At 53.2% G+C, this 18,568-nt stretch overlaps 3 protein-coding genes across 3 annotated transcripts; 2 read left to right on the forward strand and 1 right to left on the reverse strand.

The window, feature by feature from the left end:
* Nucleotides 1-538: 538 nt before the first annotated feature.
* Nucleotides 539-5,491, forward strand: AA0111_g5570 (hypothetical protein; the record flags this gene model as incomplete). The annotated part of the gene is made up of 1 exon (XM_028651696.1): nucleotides 539-5,491. The coding sequence occupies one exon, from the start codon at nucleotides 539-541 to the stop codon at nucleotides 5,489-5,491; it is 4,953 nt and encodes a 1,650-aa protein (XP_028506715.1).
* Nucleotides 5,492-6,052: 561 nt separating this feature from the next.
* AA0111_g5571 (hypothetical protein) lies at nucleotides 6,053-7,264 on the reverse strand (the record flags this gene model as incomplete). The annotated part of the gene is made up of 1 exon (XM_028651697.1): nucleotides 6,053-7,264. The coding sequence occupies one exon, from the start codon at nucleotides 7,262-7,264 to the stop codon at nucleotides 6,053-6,055; it is 1,212 nt and encodes a 403-aa protein (XP_028506714.1).
* A 565-nt stretch (nucleotides 7,265-7,829) lies between these two features.
* Nucleotides 7,830-10,117, forward strand: AA0111_g5572 (Methylcrotonoyl-CoA carboxylase subunit alpha; the record flags this gene model as incomplete). Its single annotated transcript, XM_028651698.1, has 4 exons — nucleotides 7,830-7,966; nucleotides 8,017-8,215; nucleotides 8,268-8,369; nucleotides 8,417-10,117. The coding sequence occupies 4 exons, from the start codon at nucleotides 7,830-7,832 to the stop codon at nucleotides 10,115-10,117; spliced, it is 2,139 nt and encodes a 712-aa protein (XP_028506717.1).
* Nucleotides 10,118-18,568: the final 8,451 nt, after the last annotated feature.

Genomic DNA, 18,568 nt, shown 5'->3' on the forward strand with positions numbered 1-18,568 from the left:
ACCCAAGGCAGCAAAGACCCTCGAGGCAAGTCGCCTGTTTGAGTGGCACAGCTTAGCTGGTAGGGCTGGCTATCTTCGCACCAGGACCCTGTGACGTTGATCAAGCAAAGACAGGACAACCATGCATGTGAAGATCCGATCGTCTGTCACTGGTTCAGACTAAAGAATCATTTACACTCTCGCACTAGGAGCTAGGTCGCCGTCTTTGCCAGGGGGGGGGGGGTGGATGGCCGCCAAGACCGAGACTGTCTGGCGGCGGCGACATCACCACTTCCCGTTTGTTACACTCAACCACGGTTCCGAGCACAACGCCTCTTTTGCGCTTTCCGCCCATCCTGTTTCACTTCCCTCATTCTAATTTCTACATTGCACACCACCACGCACTACCCATCTGTGCTATTCGCCCGACCTGATCGCTCTGATTCCGATGCCTACTTGAGGTCTCCGTCTGCGGCATCTGCCCGAACCCGAACCACGACTTGCATTTTCCTTCAACCCGCCTCTTATACCCCGCGTATACTTTTAATCACCCTCCACCATGGCAACTGATGCCGACCCTCTCAGTGCGGGGCTGTTCGACACGGCCCCGACGCACTACAACGTACCCCAGACCTCCGACTCGCAAGCCGCCGATAAAGACGAAGCCGACACCTGCCGCATATGTCGGGGAGAGGGCACCGCTGAAGAGCCTCTGTTCTTTCCCTGCAAGTGCAGTGGCAGCATCAAGTACGTCCACCAAGAATGCTTGATGGAATGGCTGTCGCATACCCAGAAGAAGCACTGCGAACTGTGCAAGACGTCCTTCCGCTTCACCAAACTATACCATCCCGGCATGCCAAACCGCATACCCACGGCCGTCTTCGTACGTCGCGCCGCTCTGCACGTCCTCAATATGTTCGCTACCTGGTGTCGTGGGGTTCTTGTAGGCGCTGTGTGGCTCTTCCTACTCCCCTGGTGCATGCGCGTCGTATGGCGTAGCCTGTTTTGGGTCGGCGACGGGGGCTGGTCACAAGAATTGTTCGCAAATACGTCTCAGACGCCCGTCACGCCAGAGCGCAGCTTGTCCGCCAGAGATTTCGAATTGATCCGTTCCGCAGTCGACAGCGCCAAAAGCAGCAACTCGACTTCGACCGTTCGTCTGTCAGATAGGCCCTGGAACATGACAATATCATACACCCCAAACAATGCCACCGTTAGCGAATCCATCATCTGGACTTATGCCAAGAGGTTCTTCTTCGGTGTGCCGTACCCCTTCTCCCAGCTTGCGCAGAACGACAAACCAGGCTATTTCTCTATGCTTGACAAGAACGGTACAGCTCTCAACGCTACCTTAGACCCTCTCGGCATCCGCAGCCCTTCGCTATTGTCCGACGTCCCCTTCTTCAACTGGTTCCAGTCCCAAAGCGCCAATCGGTTCATCATTGACGTGATAGAGGGACAAATCATCACCTTGCTCGTTGTGGTAGCTTTTATCCTTGTCTTTCTCATCCGGGAGTGGGTGGTTCAGCAACAACCTGTGATCAACATGGTTGCTATTGGTGATAACGCTGCTGCGCAAAGGGCAGCGCTCGTAGAAGAGGAGGCTCTTGTGGACAATGTGGTTGTTGACGAGGGTGAGTTGGACGACGCCCTGGATGCACTGGACGCAGAGGTGGCTGGAGAAGCCGAAGAGGCTCATGAACCTCAGAATATTGACGAGAACGAACCGGCGGCTCCTGAACAGCTCGCTCACGACATCGATGAGCCTGAGGCCTCTGAACCTACAATACGCCGTGTTCGCCGATCTTCTTCGCTTCGCAGAGAACGCGACGAGCTTATTCGTGATATAGTACGGGATGGCCTGTCCGACGACGTCAGATCAATGATGCAGTTGGGACCATCTGATAATCTCGCGGACGCCTTCACTGAAGGTAGTCCGTCTCAAACCCTCCAAGAGACACTTCAGCGAGCGATGAACGCGAGAGAAACCTTGAATCGAGCTGAGAGCGATGGTGAGGCTAGCAGTCCCATCTTTCCTACGAGGGCCTCGTCCCTCTATCAACCTCCAGACTCAACGCTAGATGTAGCAGGTTCCGAGTCATCATCATCTTCGAGACCAAATATGCCAGCACGCGACAAATCTTTCATTGCGACTGAAATTCGCCGTAGCCTGGAGGAAGGTAATACATGGTCATTCGAGAACGTACCAGAAGCATCGGCCTCAAACACAAACACGACTGAGAACGTGCCTGACTCCTGGGAAGATGATGACAATGTGCGTCGACGAGACGACCAAGAGCCCGAGACCGCATCAGAGCAGGAGCCGGGTAGTGAGCACAGTAGTGGAAGCTGGCAACAAGTCCCTGAGATTGTGGAAGATGACTCTGACCAAGCGCTGGAAAGAGAACATGTTCACGACAAGGGTAAAGCCAAAACTATTGACACCAGCACAGAGGATGTTCCACAAGAGTCAACATCGTCCGCAGAAAGTGGTGCTGCTAATATGGACAATGCAATTACAGTCGACACCACGATTGAAGTTGACAACAGCAGCAGCCAACCTGAACAAGATTCGAGCGTCGATCAAGGTCAAAGAGATCCCGAAGTCGTTGAGCAAAACCAAGACGAGCAGGCTGCGCCTGTGGTCAACGCACAACCAGCAGAACCTCAACTTCCACAAAACCCAATGAACCAGGTCTTAGACTGGATGTTTGGGGACATAGCGCCAATGGCGCAAGCCGCCGAGGAAGGAGGCAACGACGAGCATATTGTGCGTGATCTGGCAGACGAGGCCCCATTTGTCCCATTCCTAGGGAACGAGCCGCGAGATCATGGCAATGCTGCACCTCAAGATCCTGAAGTCGCTGCTGCTGCTGCACAAGCTGGCATAGACGTCAACGATCAGGAAGCAATCGAAGACGCAGAGGACCTGGAAGGCATACTCGAGCTCATTGGTATGCAAGGACCTATCGTCGGACTCTTCCAAAACGCCTTGTTCAGCGCTGTGCTGATTTCCGCGACACTGGCTTGCGCCGTCTGGCTTCCCTATCTTTGGGGTAAAGTCGTTATCCTGTTCATGGGAAGTCCTATTTCACTCTTCGTCAAGCTTCCTTTGCAGGTCGTGGCCGCAGTTACAGACTTCATTGTCGATGTCACTCTCTTCCTCGTGGCTGGTACGACATACTGGGGCTCTTACGCCATCTCTAGTCTGGTAAAACTATGTTCCTTGGGAAAGCTATCTCAAAGCATAGACGGTCCACTCCGCGCAGTGTCCACACCAGCATATTCACTTGCAGAGAGTGCCATGGTCCGCATCGGGAAGATGTTTGTAGAGTCGCCTCTGTCACCTCGTCCCGACTACTTCCGACTCTCGGTCAATGCGCATGCTTCACTGCGAAGTCTACAAAACACGACTTCGTTCGCGCTAAACGAGACTGGTAACTTTGCAAATGCTATCATTGAGGAGATCTCAGCAGACTCTCCATTTAGGCTCATATTGAGAGTCCTTGGGTACCTTCCTTACTTAGTCCAAGACCTCTGTACGACTGCCTATGGCCAGTGTAGCGCTCTACTCACATGGCTTTGGACCTCCAAGTCGTACAAGATCACTTTTGATCTTGATCTGAACCGCAACACCACTGCAGCATACACTGCAATGGAGCGGTGGACAGCGAGCGACCGCTTGATCGCAATCCTTGCTGGCTATGGATTCTTCGCCTTCGCCGGCGCAGTGTACCTGAGGCGCGGAACTCCTTTTAGCTCGTCGCAGCAAGGACAAAAAATTGAGCGCGTTCTATCCGATATACTACAACAAGCTGGCGGCGTGTTGAAAGTCATCCTCATTATTAGCATAGAGATGCTAGCATTTCCGTTGTACTGCGGTCTGCTTCTCGACCTGGCCATGCTTCCACTTTTCAAGAACGCTACGCTGTACACCCGGTGGCAGTTTGCGAGGGAAAGCCCCTGGACATCTGGATTCGTACATTGGTTCATCGGCACTTGCTACATGTTCCATTTTGCCCTCTTCGTGTCCATGTGCCGCAAGATTATGCGCAAAGGCGTATTGTACTTTATCCGCGACCCGGATGATCCAACCTTCCATCCTGTCCGGGACGTTCTGGAGCGTAGTGTTACGACCCAGCTCCGCAAGATCGCTTTCAGCGCTCTAGTGTACGGAGCACTCGTTATCGTATGCCTTGGTGGTGTCGTATGGACTCTGAGCCGCGCTACTACAAATGTCCTGCCAATCCACTGGACGACTGAAGCGCCATCGCTAGAGTTTCCTCTTGACCTTCTCTTCTACAACTTTCTTACGCCTGTCATCATCAAGTTCTACAAGCCTAGCGAAGGTCTGCATGTCGTCTACAAATGGTGCTTCCAGAAGTGTGCGGGCTTCCTTCGTCTATCCAACTTCCTTTTTGGCGACAAAGTCCCCACACAAGAAGGTGATGACGGTCGATATGTTCGTGCACCAGCCTCTGACCAAGCTCGCATTCCAAAGGGGCAGCCTGTCTTTGTCGAAGTCGACCGGGATAACGTGCGTAAAGATGGGCAGACTGAGGGCGGAGTGCACAACTCTGATCTCGTGTCGATGGTATTCATTCCACCATGGTTCCGCGTACGCATCTTCTGCTTCATCGTCACTATATGGATCTTCATGGGTCTCTCTGGAGTCAGCGTTACGATCTTGCCTCTTCTCTTCGGTCGCTACCTCTTCTCTCTCTTCCTCCCACCAACCGTCGAAATGAACGACATCCACGCCTTCTCCCTCGGAGTCTACACCCTAGCTAGCATTGGCTACTCAGCCTATCATGCAGGAAAGTTCATCTCTACCCTGAACAGATCCATCCCAGATCCCATGGCCACCCTTCGCACAGTAGCAGCGACAACATCTCGGGTAGGCGGCCGCGCCCTCCGCTTCTCATATGTTTGGGCCACGCTCATCTTTGCCATCCCTTTCCTCTTCGCCGTCCTCCTCGAACTCTACTTCCTCATGCCCTTGCACGCCTACCTCGGTCCTAAGGAACCCCACGTCGTCCATGTTATCCAAGACTGGACCTTAGGCTTTTTGTACTCTCGTCTTGCCGCGCGTCTCGTGTTTGCGAATCGCAACTCCCGCCCTGCACGCGCGTTCAAGGCTGTTATTCGCGATGGTTGGCTCTACCCCAATGCCAAAATTGCAACAAGGTGTTTCCTTGTCCCGGTGTTAGCGTTGTTCCTGGTTGCCATCGCTGTGCCGTCTAGTTTGGCGTTTGTTACTTCTAGAACGCTTTATCGGGGCGCGAGTGAGGCGACGAAGAACCTACTCTGGCGCTTTAGTTTCCCCGCTGTGGGACTTGCTTTGGTGGTTATGTGGGCTTCTTCGGCGGCTGTCAGGCTGCTGGTAAGATGGAGGTTGGTTGTAAGGGATGAGGTGTATTTGATTGGTGAGCGGCTGCATAATTTCGGGGAGAAGAAGGCGCCTGTTCAATCGTCTGTGTCTGCGGTGGATGCTGGGACTCAGACTGCTTAGATTGTTACTAGTAAATTAGCGTATCGGTTGGTGTCGCTCTGTTCTGAGGTTCTTGTTGGGAGCTCTTGTGTCTTCCTATGATACCTTTTTCTGGAGTGTTTAGGCTAGTCATGATAGACAGCTGGCTCTTTAGCTATACCCCAATCTCATACTATCTTCGTTCAAACGTTATCTCCGTTACCTCATAATATCTTACTCATGTCCTCAAAACGCCAAGTAGTTATCATATCGAGCTCGATTGTGTCAAAGCGTATTGTGCATCATGCAGTATATTCATATGAGGAACTCATACCATTGAGCAAAAAGGTAGGCTAGGCTGCTTGATTTGGGTATAACTAGGACATCACTAAATTGGTCTTTCTCCTCCCGTAAGCATGCGAAAGGACCCGTTGATTCCCATCTCGTTTCCTTTCGTCTCATTCAGTAATAGTGTACAAGTGTCGTATTCAAAAGTAGAAAATAAAACAAAAGAAGAATGCCTCCACGAACAGAACATGCATATGCAAGATGCTGAGGAACCAGGAGCTGCTACAAGCTGAGGGTTCGATGCCTCCGTGCTCTTCACTTCCGCTTTCCAGGTTTAGATCGTGTTGTAGGTCGTGATGAAGCAGTTTTGGCTTGACTTGATGCTGTGGGCGCGTCAAATGACCTTGTTGCTCTCTTCTTTAGCGCCTTCGTAGGGCCTTCGACACTCGGCTCGTCTTGTGCCTTCCGCTTCAGAGAGGACTTGGTGGTATCAAGGTCGGGGGTGCTCGAGAGGGTATTCGAAGAAGTGGTATTAGCCTCGGAGACACGAACACTGCGCTTGAGGTCCGATGAAGGTGGTGTTGGTGGTTGGTGTACGGTTTCCTCCATCGTGCCCTCTTCTTCGTAAGGTGTTCCTTGATTTGTCCCATTCCGCTGTTTAGCTATCCATGTGAGAAGTTCCTCTTCGGCAGCATTGTGAGTTTCGTCATCTACGTCGTCTCCGTCGTCTTCTCCACCTAGTATCGCCTCTGCCATCTCACCCGCGACATCATCACCAGCACTCTCGTCCGCTGCCATGCGCATAGCGAACTGGAGCAGTTGCTGGGGATCCATTCCGCTCAGTGGTCCGCCAGCAGTAGCGAGTTGTCGCTGCAATGCTGCCATTAGCGCCTCCTGCGGTATTCCTTGTTCTCCATTGTCCATGCCATCGTCCTCCACGTCGCCGTCCTCGTCCTCGTCGTACGGAGGAGATGCAGGCTCTGTGACGAAAGCCATTTTTGCTTTCCCCTTTCTTGGCTGTGATGACCGTATCTCTGGCGAGCTCGGTGGTGAGCCTCTGGCCCAATCTGGTATGTCTGCAAGCTTCTCTCTCCAGTTCTTGAACAAGGCATATGGCTGCGCGTTGTCGTCGAGTGTCTTGGGTTTTATGCCACGATCCGCCTGCGAGCGCCAAACAATGGGCGAGTGACCCATCGGTGTCGGTTCGGTCTTGGTGCTCACACTCTCCTTTATCAACCTCTTTTTAGCCGGAACGCTCCTCAGTAGTCGCTTCCGCTTTGAGCCTGCTTTTGCGCCCTTGACATCGAGCGCTTGGAACTGTGTATCATCATAGCCGTCTGATGCGTACTCGAGATCGTTGAAGTAGTCGAAACGGTCCCAGTCGTCCTCCATATCCTCATCGCCGCATGTTGCCGGTGGTGGTGAGGCAACAGCGTGCTCTGCGAGATCGTCGGCAGCCATGTACTCGTCTTCGACATAGAAGAAGTCGCCATCGTAATCATCGTCGTAGTCTTCGTAGTCGCTCATGCTGGGCAGGATCGAGGGTAGTGTATGCGATTACTTGGGCTGAATGCAGTGGCGGACGTTGTTTAATGCGAGACGCGGGCGCGCATTCAGTGGCGCGTTCCGGCGGGAAGGTGATGGGAAACGCGACTATATCGTTGCGCGTCTGTGTCGTTGAGTCGGAGGGCCGAGTCGGGGTTGCGTGGTCGGGGCGAGTAAGGGTGTGAGGGTATGACGCGGGCGTGCAGAGCACTTCCCTGAGCGCACGGTGGTCATCAGCGCAACCTCAAGCCACCAGCTCGAGGGAGTCGAGACGGGCGGAGAGGAAGCAACTCGGCATGTGCGACTAGCTGTGCGACCACGGATGCCGCCACATGCTCCTTCCCTATAGAGATAGCATGGGTGCAGCTTCTGCAATTGTTTGCTGCAGTAAACAGAGCGCGCCTTCCCCGCGAATTGACGTACCGCGGCTCCACGCGGCTTAAACACCACCGAGGCTCCTTCAGACTCTCTTCCGCAGTTCCACAAAGAAAGTACTTTTGTAGCTGTTCAATCGATACTTTTTGCTCCATAAACTCTCCCCGTGAACATGCGTGCCTTCAAAAAGTCTTCTCATCTCTCCCGCCAGCTCTTCGCTACCAATGGCGTCCGCTACAACTCCACTATTGCGCCAGCGTCCAAGCCGCTTACCTCTGTGCTTATAGCAAACCGCGGAGAAATCGCCTTGTGAGGCTGCTGCTGAGACATGAAAGACTTGGAGCTAACACGGTTTCTAGGCGAGTTGGAAGAACAGCCTCAGAATATGGCATCCGAACTACGACGCTCTTCACAGACCCAGATGCTCGATCACAACACGCACTGAGCTCGCCGTACGCCGTAAACCTCGGAGACCCTTCGGCATATCTCGATGGAGATAGAATAATACAAATCGCGAAGGAGCAAGGCTGTCAGGGCATTCATCCGGGCTACGGCTTTGTACGAATCTCCGTTTTTGACAACGTATACTAGAGGCTAATGTAGACGATAGTTGAGCGAGAACCCTACGTTTGCCAGAAAATGCACAGACGCAGGTCTGACATTCATTGGCCCACCATGGCAAGCAATCGAATCCATGGGAAGCAAGAGGCAGGTGACACGCACACACTTTAGACATGGCAACTAACACATGAAAGTGAGTCGAAGGATATCATGACCAAGGCCGGCGTCCCCTGCATCCCAGGCTACCACGGTTCCAATCAAGATCCAGAATACCTCAAAGAGCAGGCAGCGAGCATCGGCTACCCTGTGCTCCTCAAGGCCGTCAAAGGCGGTGGCGGCAAGGGTATGCGCATCGTCAATACCGAGGCTGAGTTCTTCGATCAGCTCGCGTCGGCTAAATCAGAAGCACGGAATTCTTTCGGCGACGAAGTCATGCTAGTGGAGAAGTACATTACCACACCTCGCCACATCGAAGTCCAGGTCTTCGCCGATAAACATGGCAACTGCGTTGCGCTGGGTGAGAGAGACTGCAGTATCCAGCGTCGGCATCAGAAGATCCTGGAAGAGTCACCCGCACCACACTTAGATGAAGCCATTAGGCAAGATATCTGGGAGAAGGCGAGGCAGGCTGCGCTTGCAGTCGGTTATGAAGGAGCAGGCACAGTCGAATTCATCTTCGACAATGAGACTGGCGAGTTCTTCTTTATGGAGATGAACACAAGACTGCAAGTCGAGCACCCGGTTACAGAGATGGTAACAGGCGAAGACCTCGTGAGATGGCAGCTCATTGTTGCTGAAGGCGGAAAACTACCCCTTACCCAACAAGAGATTGAACAGAGGATCAAGGAGAGGGGCCACGCCATCGAAGCTCGCATCTACGCTGAGAACCCAGACATGAACTTCATTCCCGATTCCGGACTTTTGCTACATCTGAAGACTCCCGTACCCACTTCCACTGTTCGTATTGACTCTGGCTTCATCGCTGGCGACGAAGTATCCTCGCACTACGACCCCATGATTTCCAAACTTATCGTTCAAGGCCCCACACGCGAGGCTGCTATTCAAAAGATGCGAGCTGCCTTAGAAGAGTACGAGGTCGCAGGTCCTATAACGAACATCGAATTCATCAAGCGCATGTGCGTATCACCAGACTTTGTCGCTGGCGAAGTAGAAACAGGATATATTCAGAAGCATCACGCTGAGCTTTTTACGCCTGAGCCCCTAGCAGCAGAAGTCTACGCGCAAGCCGCCTTAGGTCTTGCGCTGCAAGAGATTTCCTCGGCTAGAGGAGACGTATGGACTGGACCGCCAGTAACAGCTGTAGGATTTGGTTTCAGCAGCTCATACCAACAGCGGGAATTCAACCTCATTGAAATCCCCGCCGATGGCAAAGGAGAAGCCAAAGCAACAAAGGTCAGCATCCGGCAAACCAGCCCCCAAAAATTCGACATCAGCGTTGGCGACAAAACATATGCAAACGTCACATCAACCTTCTCCCCCTCCAATAATACATTGACATCTTTCTACCCACACACCCGCCTAGCCACAACCTTTATCCGCGACGAAGACCGCCTCACTCTTTTCCACCTCGGTCGCCAACACCGCCTCAAGCTCGCAATGCCCGAGTGGACGAAGAAGGCGCTTGGTGTCAAGGATGTAGCAAACAGCGTTCTTGCACCCATGCCTTGTAAGGTCCTCAGAGTGGAAGTCGAAGAGGGCCAGGAGGTCAAGAAGGACCAGGCGCTTGTTGTCATCGAGAGCATGAAGATGGAGACTGTAATAAGGAGCCCGAGTCACGGCATCGTTAAGCGGATTGTGCATGGCAAGGGGGATCTATGTAAAGCAGGGACTGCGTTGGTGGAATTTGAGGAGCCAGATGCAGAGGCGGAGTCGAAGTAAGAATTCTGTCTACACATTTCACACGTCTGTGCAATCACAGAAAGAAATAAAATTACGAGTTATGATATGTATACTTTTGACCAGAAAATTATTTATAGAATCTGTTTCTGTCTTTAGTGACGTGACTATGAAAAGAGTGTCTGGAAGCAGGTGCTGTATAGGTCTGCAAGATAACTTATGCTTGGTGCCAACCTGGTCAATGTCATTGATTGTACCTTCTATGCAGCGAGTTGTGTTCAATGAACTATTCCATTGGGAGCAAAATTCGCCATTCAAATACTGTTGGCGGAACACACGGGCGAAAAGTGGAGGCTATACAGAATATAAAGCAGTAGACAATATGTTTAAACGAGTCTTCACTAATGGAATAGATCACAACAATTACAACCCGCAGAACTCCTTGTACGTATCAGTAACTATGCATGAATTAAGAAGGATAGAGTATTGGATTCATATCCAAACGTGTTCTTTTGTGTACATGTTCCAATGTCTAAGGTAATGATAGATTCCTATAATATACGTTCAAGTCACTACTAGCTGGAAACATGGGTGTCGATGAGAAGAAACATGTAGCAGATGACTTTAGCTTAACATATCCCGAGTAGCATGCTGGCACCATCCATATAGTCCAGTGCTATATGAGCGGTAACACATTTCTTACCTAGCAGGATAGGTCGAATCACAGTAGCACAGAGCAACATTGGTATGGCTACTGCAAGTATCTGCCCTCTCAAAGTCTCCCTGTTGTATCCATGTGACCGAGATGTCGACACTGAAAGGTGAGACTACGCTGAAGCTGAGATGAAGGCGTTGGGAGGGCGAGAGAGGTATGCGATGGGTGTTGCTCGTACAACGGGGAGGCGTAAAGGAGCAGGTTGGGTGACTTGGCTGGTTGGAGTTGTTGTCTAGTAGGTAGGTAAGTTGTCTGTAATGACTGTGTAATGTCTGGAAGGGAAGGATCAAAATAGGCTGGTCGCCCTTGTGGTTGTCCAATACACAACAAATTTACCGTTCATATTGGTCGTTAGAACAGCGTTGTGACAAGCCATGGCTAGCCATAGAGGTCGAGGATGGTCGCAAGGTATACGTCATGACAGTCACGGGAAAAAGGGTTCTTTATGTGAGCCCAGTGCTCTTTTACAGGCAAGTTTGTTTTTTCTCGTCACCCATCTGACCAAGGCACCGTTGTATGCAGCATCTCAAGACCCAGTGCGGATCAGATGGACACGCACTGGACTTCCGTTCCATTGTCTTAGGGTCCGCGATCTGTCATCGATCTAGAGAAGCATCGCATGACTAACTTACTGTAAACCTCCGCGGCCCACAATTTAGTCAAGACCCAACAAGTCTGATCTTCACAAGGTCGTTGACCGGAAAGGGTCACGGATCCGACTGTCGGCTGCACACATCAGCTGTTCACATCAGTCAGTCCATGACGGGACGATGAGCCCGACCATAGTGACGACAAGGCTTCCCCTCCAGTGTACCGCAATGCAGTCTGTGAGTTCGAAACGCCCAAGACAGTGCCTCCCCCATCCCAGCACTGCAGTAGTTTGTGGCAAGGAAAGTTTCTAACCAGGTCTAGGAACTCTTGTGCCGTATTTGCGGTTTACTGCCCATGTTCAACCTGTGACTGGTGGAATGCGCAAGCTGGGCTTGCCTCAGAGTAAGTTACTTTGGGCCACTGATAATCCCGGTTGTTGGCTGTGCCTTGTTCCCCCCGTCGACCAGGAACATCCTACTAGGACACAGCCAACGAGATGACTGCCAGCTCATCTATGTTCCCCGCACACTTGCGTTTCGCTTCAAGCTTCACTTGTTTTTCGGGCAGTCGTGACGAGCCTGGGTCTCTTTCGGATCAAGGCGGACGGTTAGAGCAACGGCAGGTCGATGCTGATCTTGGGTAGCAATCATGTATACAGTAAACCGCAGTGTGACGCGTCAGAAGGTGGGCCGATAGGGTAAGAGTGTTGAGATCTTATGGAGACTGCAGTGTATTTTGGGCTTTGGCTGTTCCAACGGTGGGGAACGATGAGGAGATGGTATGAGCCAACAAAGGTTGTCAAGCTGCTAAGATGCTTGAGAACGGCAACGGTGTTCTCACCAAAGTGAGGCGGTCGCTGATGACTGTTCTCTTGACTTATCAGTGAGAATGCAGTAAGCGGACCGAGCACCTCGAAACGTTCATGCAGCGCGATGCGAGTGCTCCAAGCCGGGCATTTCTCCGTTGCGCATGTCAAAGAGTGTGTCTTGGGTGTAGTTGTCATTGGAAATGTTCCCGGCGGCACGCCTGTGCTGCGTAATATGAATGGAAAAATCCTGATCTCAAGCCTGACGCGCTCCCACCAACAACATCCAAGAATATTCTTGCTGCTTGTATGAAATTGGCCATGACATCTTTGACTGGCCAGATACTCCCAGCGCGACAGCCGGACCATGATTGCCAAGTCGTACGATAAGGTTGAAACAGGTCGAGGGAGCCCAGCCTCCCAGATCCTAGATGAAATACAAGGCCGTTGGCAAGATGCTAGTCCCGATCGTTTGAGTTTGAAGGCGTCCGGCTGTCAATGCGGGACGCGACTGTGAAACACCAGTTTGAGCATCTTCTCGAACATGTCAACGTTTCATGAAACCTCGGTATATTCGAAGCAAAAACTGCGTCGCATATACTCACGACTATGCGCATTGCACCGGCACGTATGTCTTTGCATATTCCGAGAGTACATGAGTATCATTCTTGCGTTGTGGTCCCAAAGCTATTTTTGAGTATGAGATTTCTGTGTAAGTTTCGGGGCCGCTGTGCTAGGCTCGAGGTCGTGAAACCTCATCTTCGGGGTCAATTTGCGGTTGCACGCTACACGTGGCGCATGGGGATGTAGTTCCGGTTTTCGTTTGTGGTTGCATCCAGTGGTCTGGAAATGGAATGCGCGACAAGGAGATGAGCATACGGTTGACGTGAAGGAAATGCAAAAGGAGGTTGGTTCTGGCGCTTTGTTCACTTTACATGTGTAAGACGAGCTCTCTTGGGAACATCGCAGATCGTGATCCGTTGGTACCCCCATCAGCACGCGGTAATGCCGAAATGAGATGACGGAGGCCCTGCAGTGCAGCTTGAGATGACAATACGGGAAACAGTGCGCATGAACAGAGCAAACGTACACACGATCGCAAGGCTGTTGTGTCGAAGTCCTTGACTCGTGTTTTGGAAAAAGCATGGAGCATTGGGCGAGCACAATGGTGATGCACCCTTCTAGAAGGACGCTAGAAGGCCGCTAAGATCGTGAAACACATGCCGGAGCCAATTACAAGTACCACTTTGGTAGGAGCACGTACTCAGCTCTAGTCAAGCAAGCCTCAAAGTTATTTTTCTGCAGCGTAAGGCAGACCACTGCATCTGACAGACGGCCCGATTTTGCTTGGTCCCAATCTCCAGCGCAACGGCATTCATGCACCGCTCTATCTAGGACTAGATATGGATGCATGTACTGGTGCTTTGGGAGGCAATTTCTCGACCAGCATGTCGACTAACAACTCGTGTTTGGTGAAGTGTGTCGGTGTCCAGTGGTAGTGAACCAGTACGATCTAGGAGAAGTCGAACTTGTGGTCGAGCGCATTTAAGCCGAGATAGAGCCAGCAGTACGCATCTGCATCAGGATATCAGCAGCCGGCTATGGAGAATTCCACCGAGAAGGCGATCTCCTGACACATTGCCAAGTTTATATTAGGAAAACGCGATCGTGGGTCCCATATGTAGATAGGCCATGTAGGCAAGGGTCACGCGTCTTAGAAAGAACGTGTCATGTTATCGGAGATCTGTGTGGATTACGACTCAAAAATTACAGGTGGGCATTCGAACTACACAATGTGTCGACATGCCAGTCCTTGGAGGGGTACGGTACGCTGGTGTGGCGCGTCTCTGTGTATTGAAGGGGCTGGGTCTAGACGGCTGACAAGCCGAGACGGGCCAATTCGTCAAGCAGCTTGGTGCAGTACATCGGGAGCTAGCGCTGACTGACATCATGGAAAACAGCGGCTAACGTGCTGCTGCACCCATCAGCCCATGTCGAATCCTTTCCACAAGTGTCCGCTCGAATCAGTGCATCCGTCAAGCCTGGTGAGAACAGGGAAAGTACGGGAGACCGGCCGGACCTTGTCGCAGCTCGATGATATCGACGGGGGTGGCACGGGTCACTCCGTCTCATGATAAAAGCCGGCAGAAGGAGAGTGCTCCTCGAACCAATCACGAGGAAGCTGTCGCCTGTCAGAAATGCCGCTTATGCAGTAACGTTCGCAACTGAGTGCTCGGCTGGAATAATAGCGATTTCAAAGCAGAGGACGAGAAGGTCTAGTCCTTCGATCACAATTTGCGAAACATGTGGCACTGCGGCATCTTGGGCGCGTACTCGTTTGTGTTCGGTACAATGCATCCCTCGTGCCCACTGAAGTGATACCCCGGAAAACAAATGTCGGAACCACACCCAAGAGGCACAGCGACCCTCGAGGGCGGGAAGCAAGGTCGAGGGGGCCTGGGGATCTGCCAACCGGGTGGACAACTGGAGCTTGCATCCCCAGCACCAAGATCTTATCGTACAATCTGATAGACAGTGATCGGGTCGCACTTTTGGGCGTGATTCATATCTGCCGATAGAGTAGCAATAAGAAATGGAGGCCTAGGCCTTTAATAGCTGTCTAACCTATTTCACACGACAGCTGCCGCGAGCGGAGAAAACTTGTAATGTAAAAATGCTCGTTGTGATGGGGCTCACCTGCCGATCGCTGCCCGGTCAGTCGATAAGCAGTGAAGCTTCGGTAGATGGACTTGAAGCCTGCGGCCTATCTTCGCATATCGTGGCAGATGTATGCAGCCTTAATCTTAGGCGCAAGGTGACGAATCGGGGATATGCGGTAGTCTCAGCGGTGGTGGTGGTGTGCTGCAGCTTCCATTCTGCAGTGGGCGAAAGACTTACGGGACGAGTCGGATCCATGTACGGTAGCGTCGCGCACCTTGTCCCTTGTGATCGTCGACCGTTGCTGCCCAGGCATGTATCCCTGCTTCCCGCGAGTGGACAACGGTGTGCGGAATGTGGTTGGCTACGATGATCACCTGTCAACCAAATAACCGCACGCGAAGGCGACAACCATGACAATCTCGCGATATCGAGTATGTTTAACCTTTAACGGTTATCATGGAAGCGACTGCATGGACGGAGATGGAGGCTGTTGTAGGACCTGGCGACAAGCGAAGCGCGAGAATCTTAACGAGCCACCCCAGCTGACCTTGATCGATATGCACGTCGCCGTCAGCCGTATTTGCACAACGTTCGTGGAGACACACAGCTAATCATTGCGTGTGGAGTTACAAGACCAACCCGATGTAACACAGCATGATTTTTTTTTTTGCTGACAAGATCGACATGTCTACCCATATCTCGTGTAACTAGTACAAGCGTGGCCAACCGCCAATGCATGAAGGGGCGCCGCCTGGACATGTTCAGGAAGAGTTCGGCTTGCACAAAGTTGGCAGTCAACAATCTGGACTGCCGAATATGTAATAGATGCGCGTGCTGATGATATCAGTGAGAATTTGTGCGTGCTTGCAGCGCGCAGCGCGCCACAGATGCAAACACTATGTGTTGTGTTGTATCGAGATGTAGCGGGCGGCGTCAGAATAGAGTTGATGGTCGCTCGGTACCTGACCTATCTCCCTTGTCGTGAGCAAGGCCAGCAAGCGTGCTCCCAGGGTTTCTCCGCAATGCGAACGCCTCGCTCGGAACTTTTACAAGCCCAGGTCCCATGCCACGATCATGACAGGGAGCGGATTGCTCACAACATGGAACTGCGCGATGTTTCCGTCACGATCTTCTCGAAGCCTGTCAGCCAGATTTCAAGCGCAGGAGGATTTATGATGGTCGCGTCTCGCGTTTCAGTAGGCATGTGATACTCGAGCAGACGCGCACAGAAGCAGGCTTGAGACGTCCAAGAAGGGAACGGCATTACAGCATTGTATTGACGCCGGACGCGATGGAGTAAATGCACCGAGACGTGCTCTTCTGGCCGGCTCGGGCGCATCTGCAGACATGTATTGCTATCGCGATCGCCTAAGCGGTTATTCGCCCGGATGTTGTAGCGGAGTTTATTGACGCGTGTTGCTCGCGCTCAGCATGAGGGCAATTTAACTTGGAATAGCCAGGCAGACAATTCTTTCCCAGGGCTGACTGGCGTGGTCCACCGCGCATGAAGATGGCCCTGCCACGATGCGCCCCTGAGGGAGCATCAGCAGTTTTGTTCGGTGGCATGGCTCCGCATAGAGGTTGCGAACCCGACGTCCCAGGGCCGATCAGCGGCGATTTGAGCAGGCAGCCCATGACCCGTCTCCCGAGAAGCATGGCCGTGAGCAGGTTCAGGCATGGCGGTGCCGATCAGCGCTCGAAGGCGATTGGTGCATGCGGGCGTGCATCGGCCAGTCACAGCGGGCGACGTTGGGACACAAAGAAGACATGCTGGTGAGCCGTTTTGGGCGTCCTCTGACCGGCGCCACTATCCAATGGCGCGCGAGACGGTGGGGCGCTGGGCTGGGTGGTGCAACTGCTAAAACGGTCGACTAGCGGCGGTGAATTGGACTCGAGGGACGCGTCAGAGCAGAAGCGGGCGGAGCACATTGTGATCAGAGCGAAATGAAGAGAGCAGGAACAGCAGGTGGCATCGAGCGCGCAGCTATAGCAGGCTGGGCTAGGATGCCATGGGTGGGTGGGAGGTACCGCGGGGTCGCGACTGCCCATCTCGAGGGATTTAGCCGAGCGAGGCAGGGGCGAGATGGCACTTGGAGAGCAGGCGCGATGACGCTGCGTCGTCGAGCAAGAATAGTGAGAGCAGACAGCAGACACTAGGCGGGCGCTCTTGCGTGCCGGTAAAGCGACTGTGAATCGTCGACTCACCGCCGCCCCCACCGTCGGGACAACTGGAAAGACTCGACGCGGCCAGCCAGAAAATTCGGCGTCACGTGCTCCACCGGACGCGACTGCGGGCATCGAGACGACACGGCGCCTCGATCAAACAACAGCTTCATCCTCGCAGCAGCACCCACCAGCACGACGACATCGACCAGGGTGATTCCGCCGGCGATCCCTGATCCCGGCCCCTTCACATCCGCGGCTTGGGCGCTCGAAACAGCTGCTCCGTCCGAGCGTGCAGCAGAGCAGGGGGGTGGCTGTTCCAGGTTGATTTAACGACCGACTCCACCCTCGGCCCTCCCACCGCCTTTGCAGTCTTTCCTCGCTGCCATTCCCTACAAGTCGCTAGCGCCACCTGCTCTGCGTGTGAAATTGCGCAGGCCACGCTACTGCATCGCTCCCCAACCCTCGTCCACCGCTGCGCCCGGACCCTCGCTGCCCGGATCCTTCGACGTCTACCACCGCGCAATAATAACAATGTCGCAGCCAAAAATCCCAGATAGGGCCCGCAAGTATAAGGAAGACCCGGCGCCTGTAGCGTCGCAGAAGATGGTGAGTTGACTCTGCTTCCTTGCACCCCCTACCTCACGCCCGACCACAACGTGCATCATCCCACACACGCTCGCTACCCTCCCTTCTGCCTTCGTTCGGCCCTACCGCACCCTCGACCGTTGGAGTTTCGAGCTGCGCGTCGCAAATCCCCTTCCCTAAAACCGTCACCGCCGCTCGTATCTTCATCCTCGCGCTTTTTGCATGCTGCAGCAGCCACTGCACGTCGCGACCACACACAACAAGTTACCCCAGCTCCGGCACGTTACTGCCTACATGGTATGCCCTTCCCGCCAAGCAGCCCTGCTACCCAAACCCCCCTCCCCTGTCGCACTTGCCAAAGCTTTCCTTGCCTCCTCTGAAGCCCGTCCCAAGCCTCTTGTCACGCAAGCTACCAGCAGCGGAATCCCTGCCATCCCAGCAGCCTTCCGCTCCCACCGCTGGTCCGCTCTGTGTTGTCAACGTTGCCAAATGCCGCCCTGCTTTCTTTAGTCTGCCCTTCCCATCCTATAAACTATACCCTACCTTCCTGTCTTTTTCCAGACCCTGCCCCTCGCCTACGATCTGTTGCAGCACATCGTCGCTACACCCTAGCCGCCCAGCCAACCACAGCGACCCGCACCCCCACTACTATACCTTACCTGCCCTCCCTGCCCCGATCACCACCACAGCTGCACCATCTCGAGGCTTGCTTTTTTATCTTTCTTTCTTTGCCCAATCAGCCTTACTGACTGGCTGCTCTTCTTAGCATCATCCCCACTCGGCGCAGGGCTTGCCACCGCCAAATCATCTTCCAGTCCACCATCCTAGGCCTGGTGTAGTCCATCAACAACATCAACACCAGCACCATCCCGACTCTCCCCACCAGTCGGTACCTTCACAGAGTCCGGCACAGGGCCACTACCCATCGCCCCAACACCCAAACCCTCAAGGACCTCCTCAGCACCAGTCT

Source organism: Alternaria arborescens (assembly GCF_004154835.1).
Source record: "Alternaria arborescens strain FERA 675 chromosome Unknown contig_11, whole genome shotgun sequence".
In the NCBI taxonomy this organism is placed as follows: domain Eukaryota; kingdom Fungi; phylum Ascomycota; class Dothideomycetes; order Pleosporales; family Pleosporaceae; genus Alternaria; species Alternaria arborescens.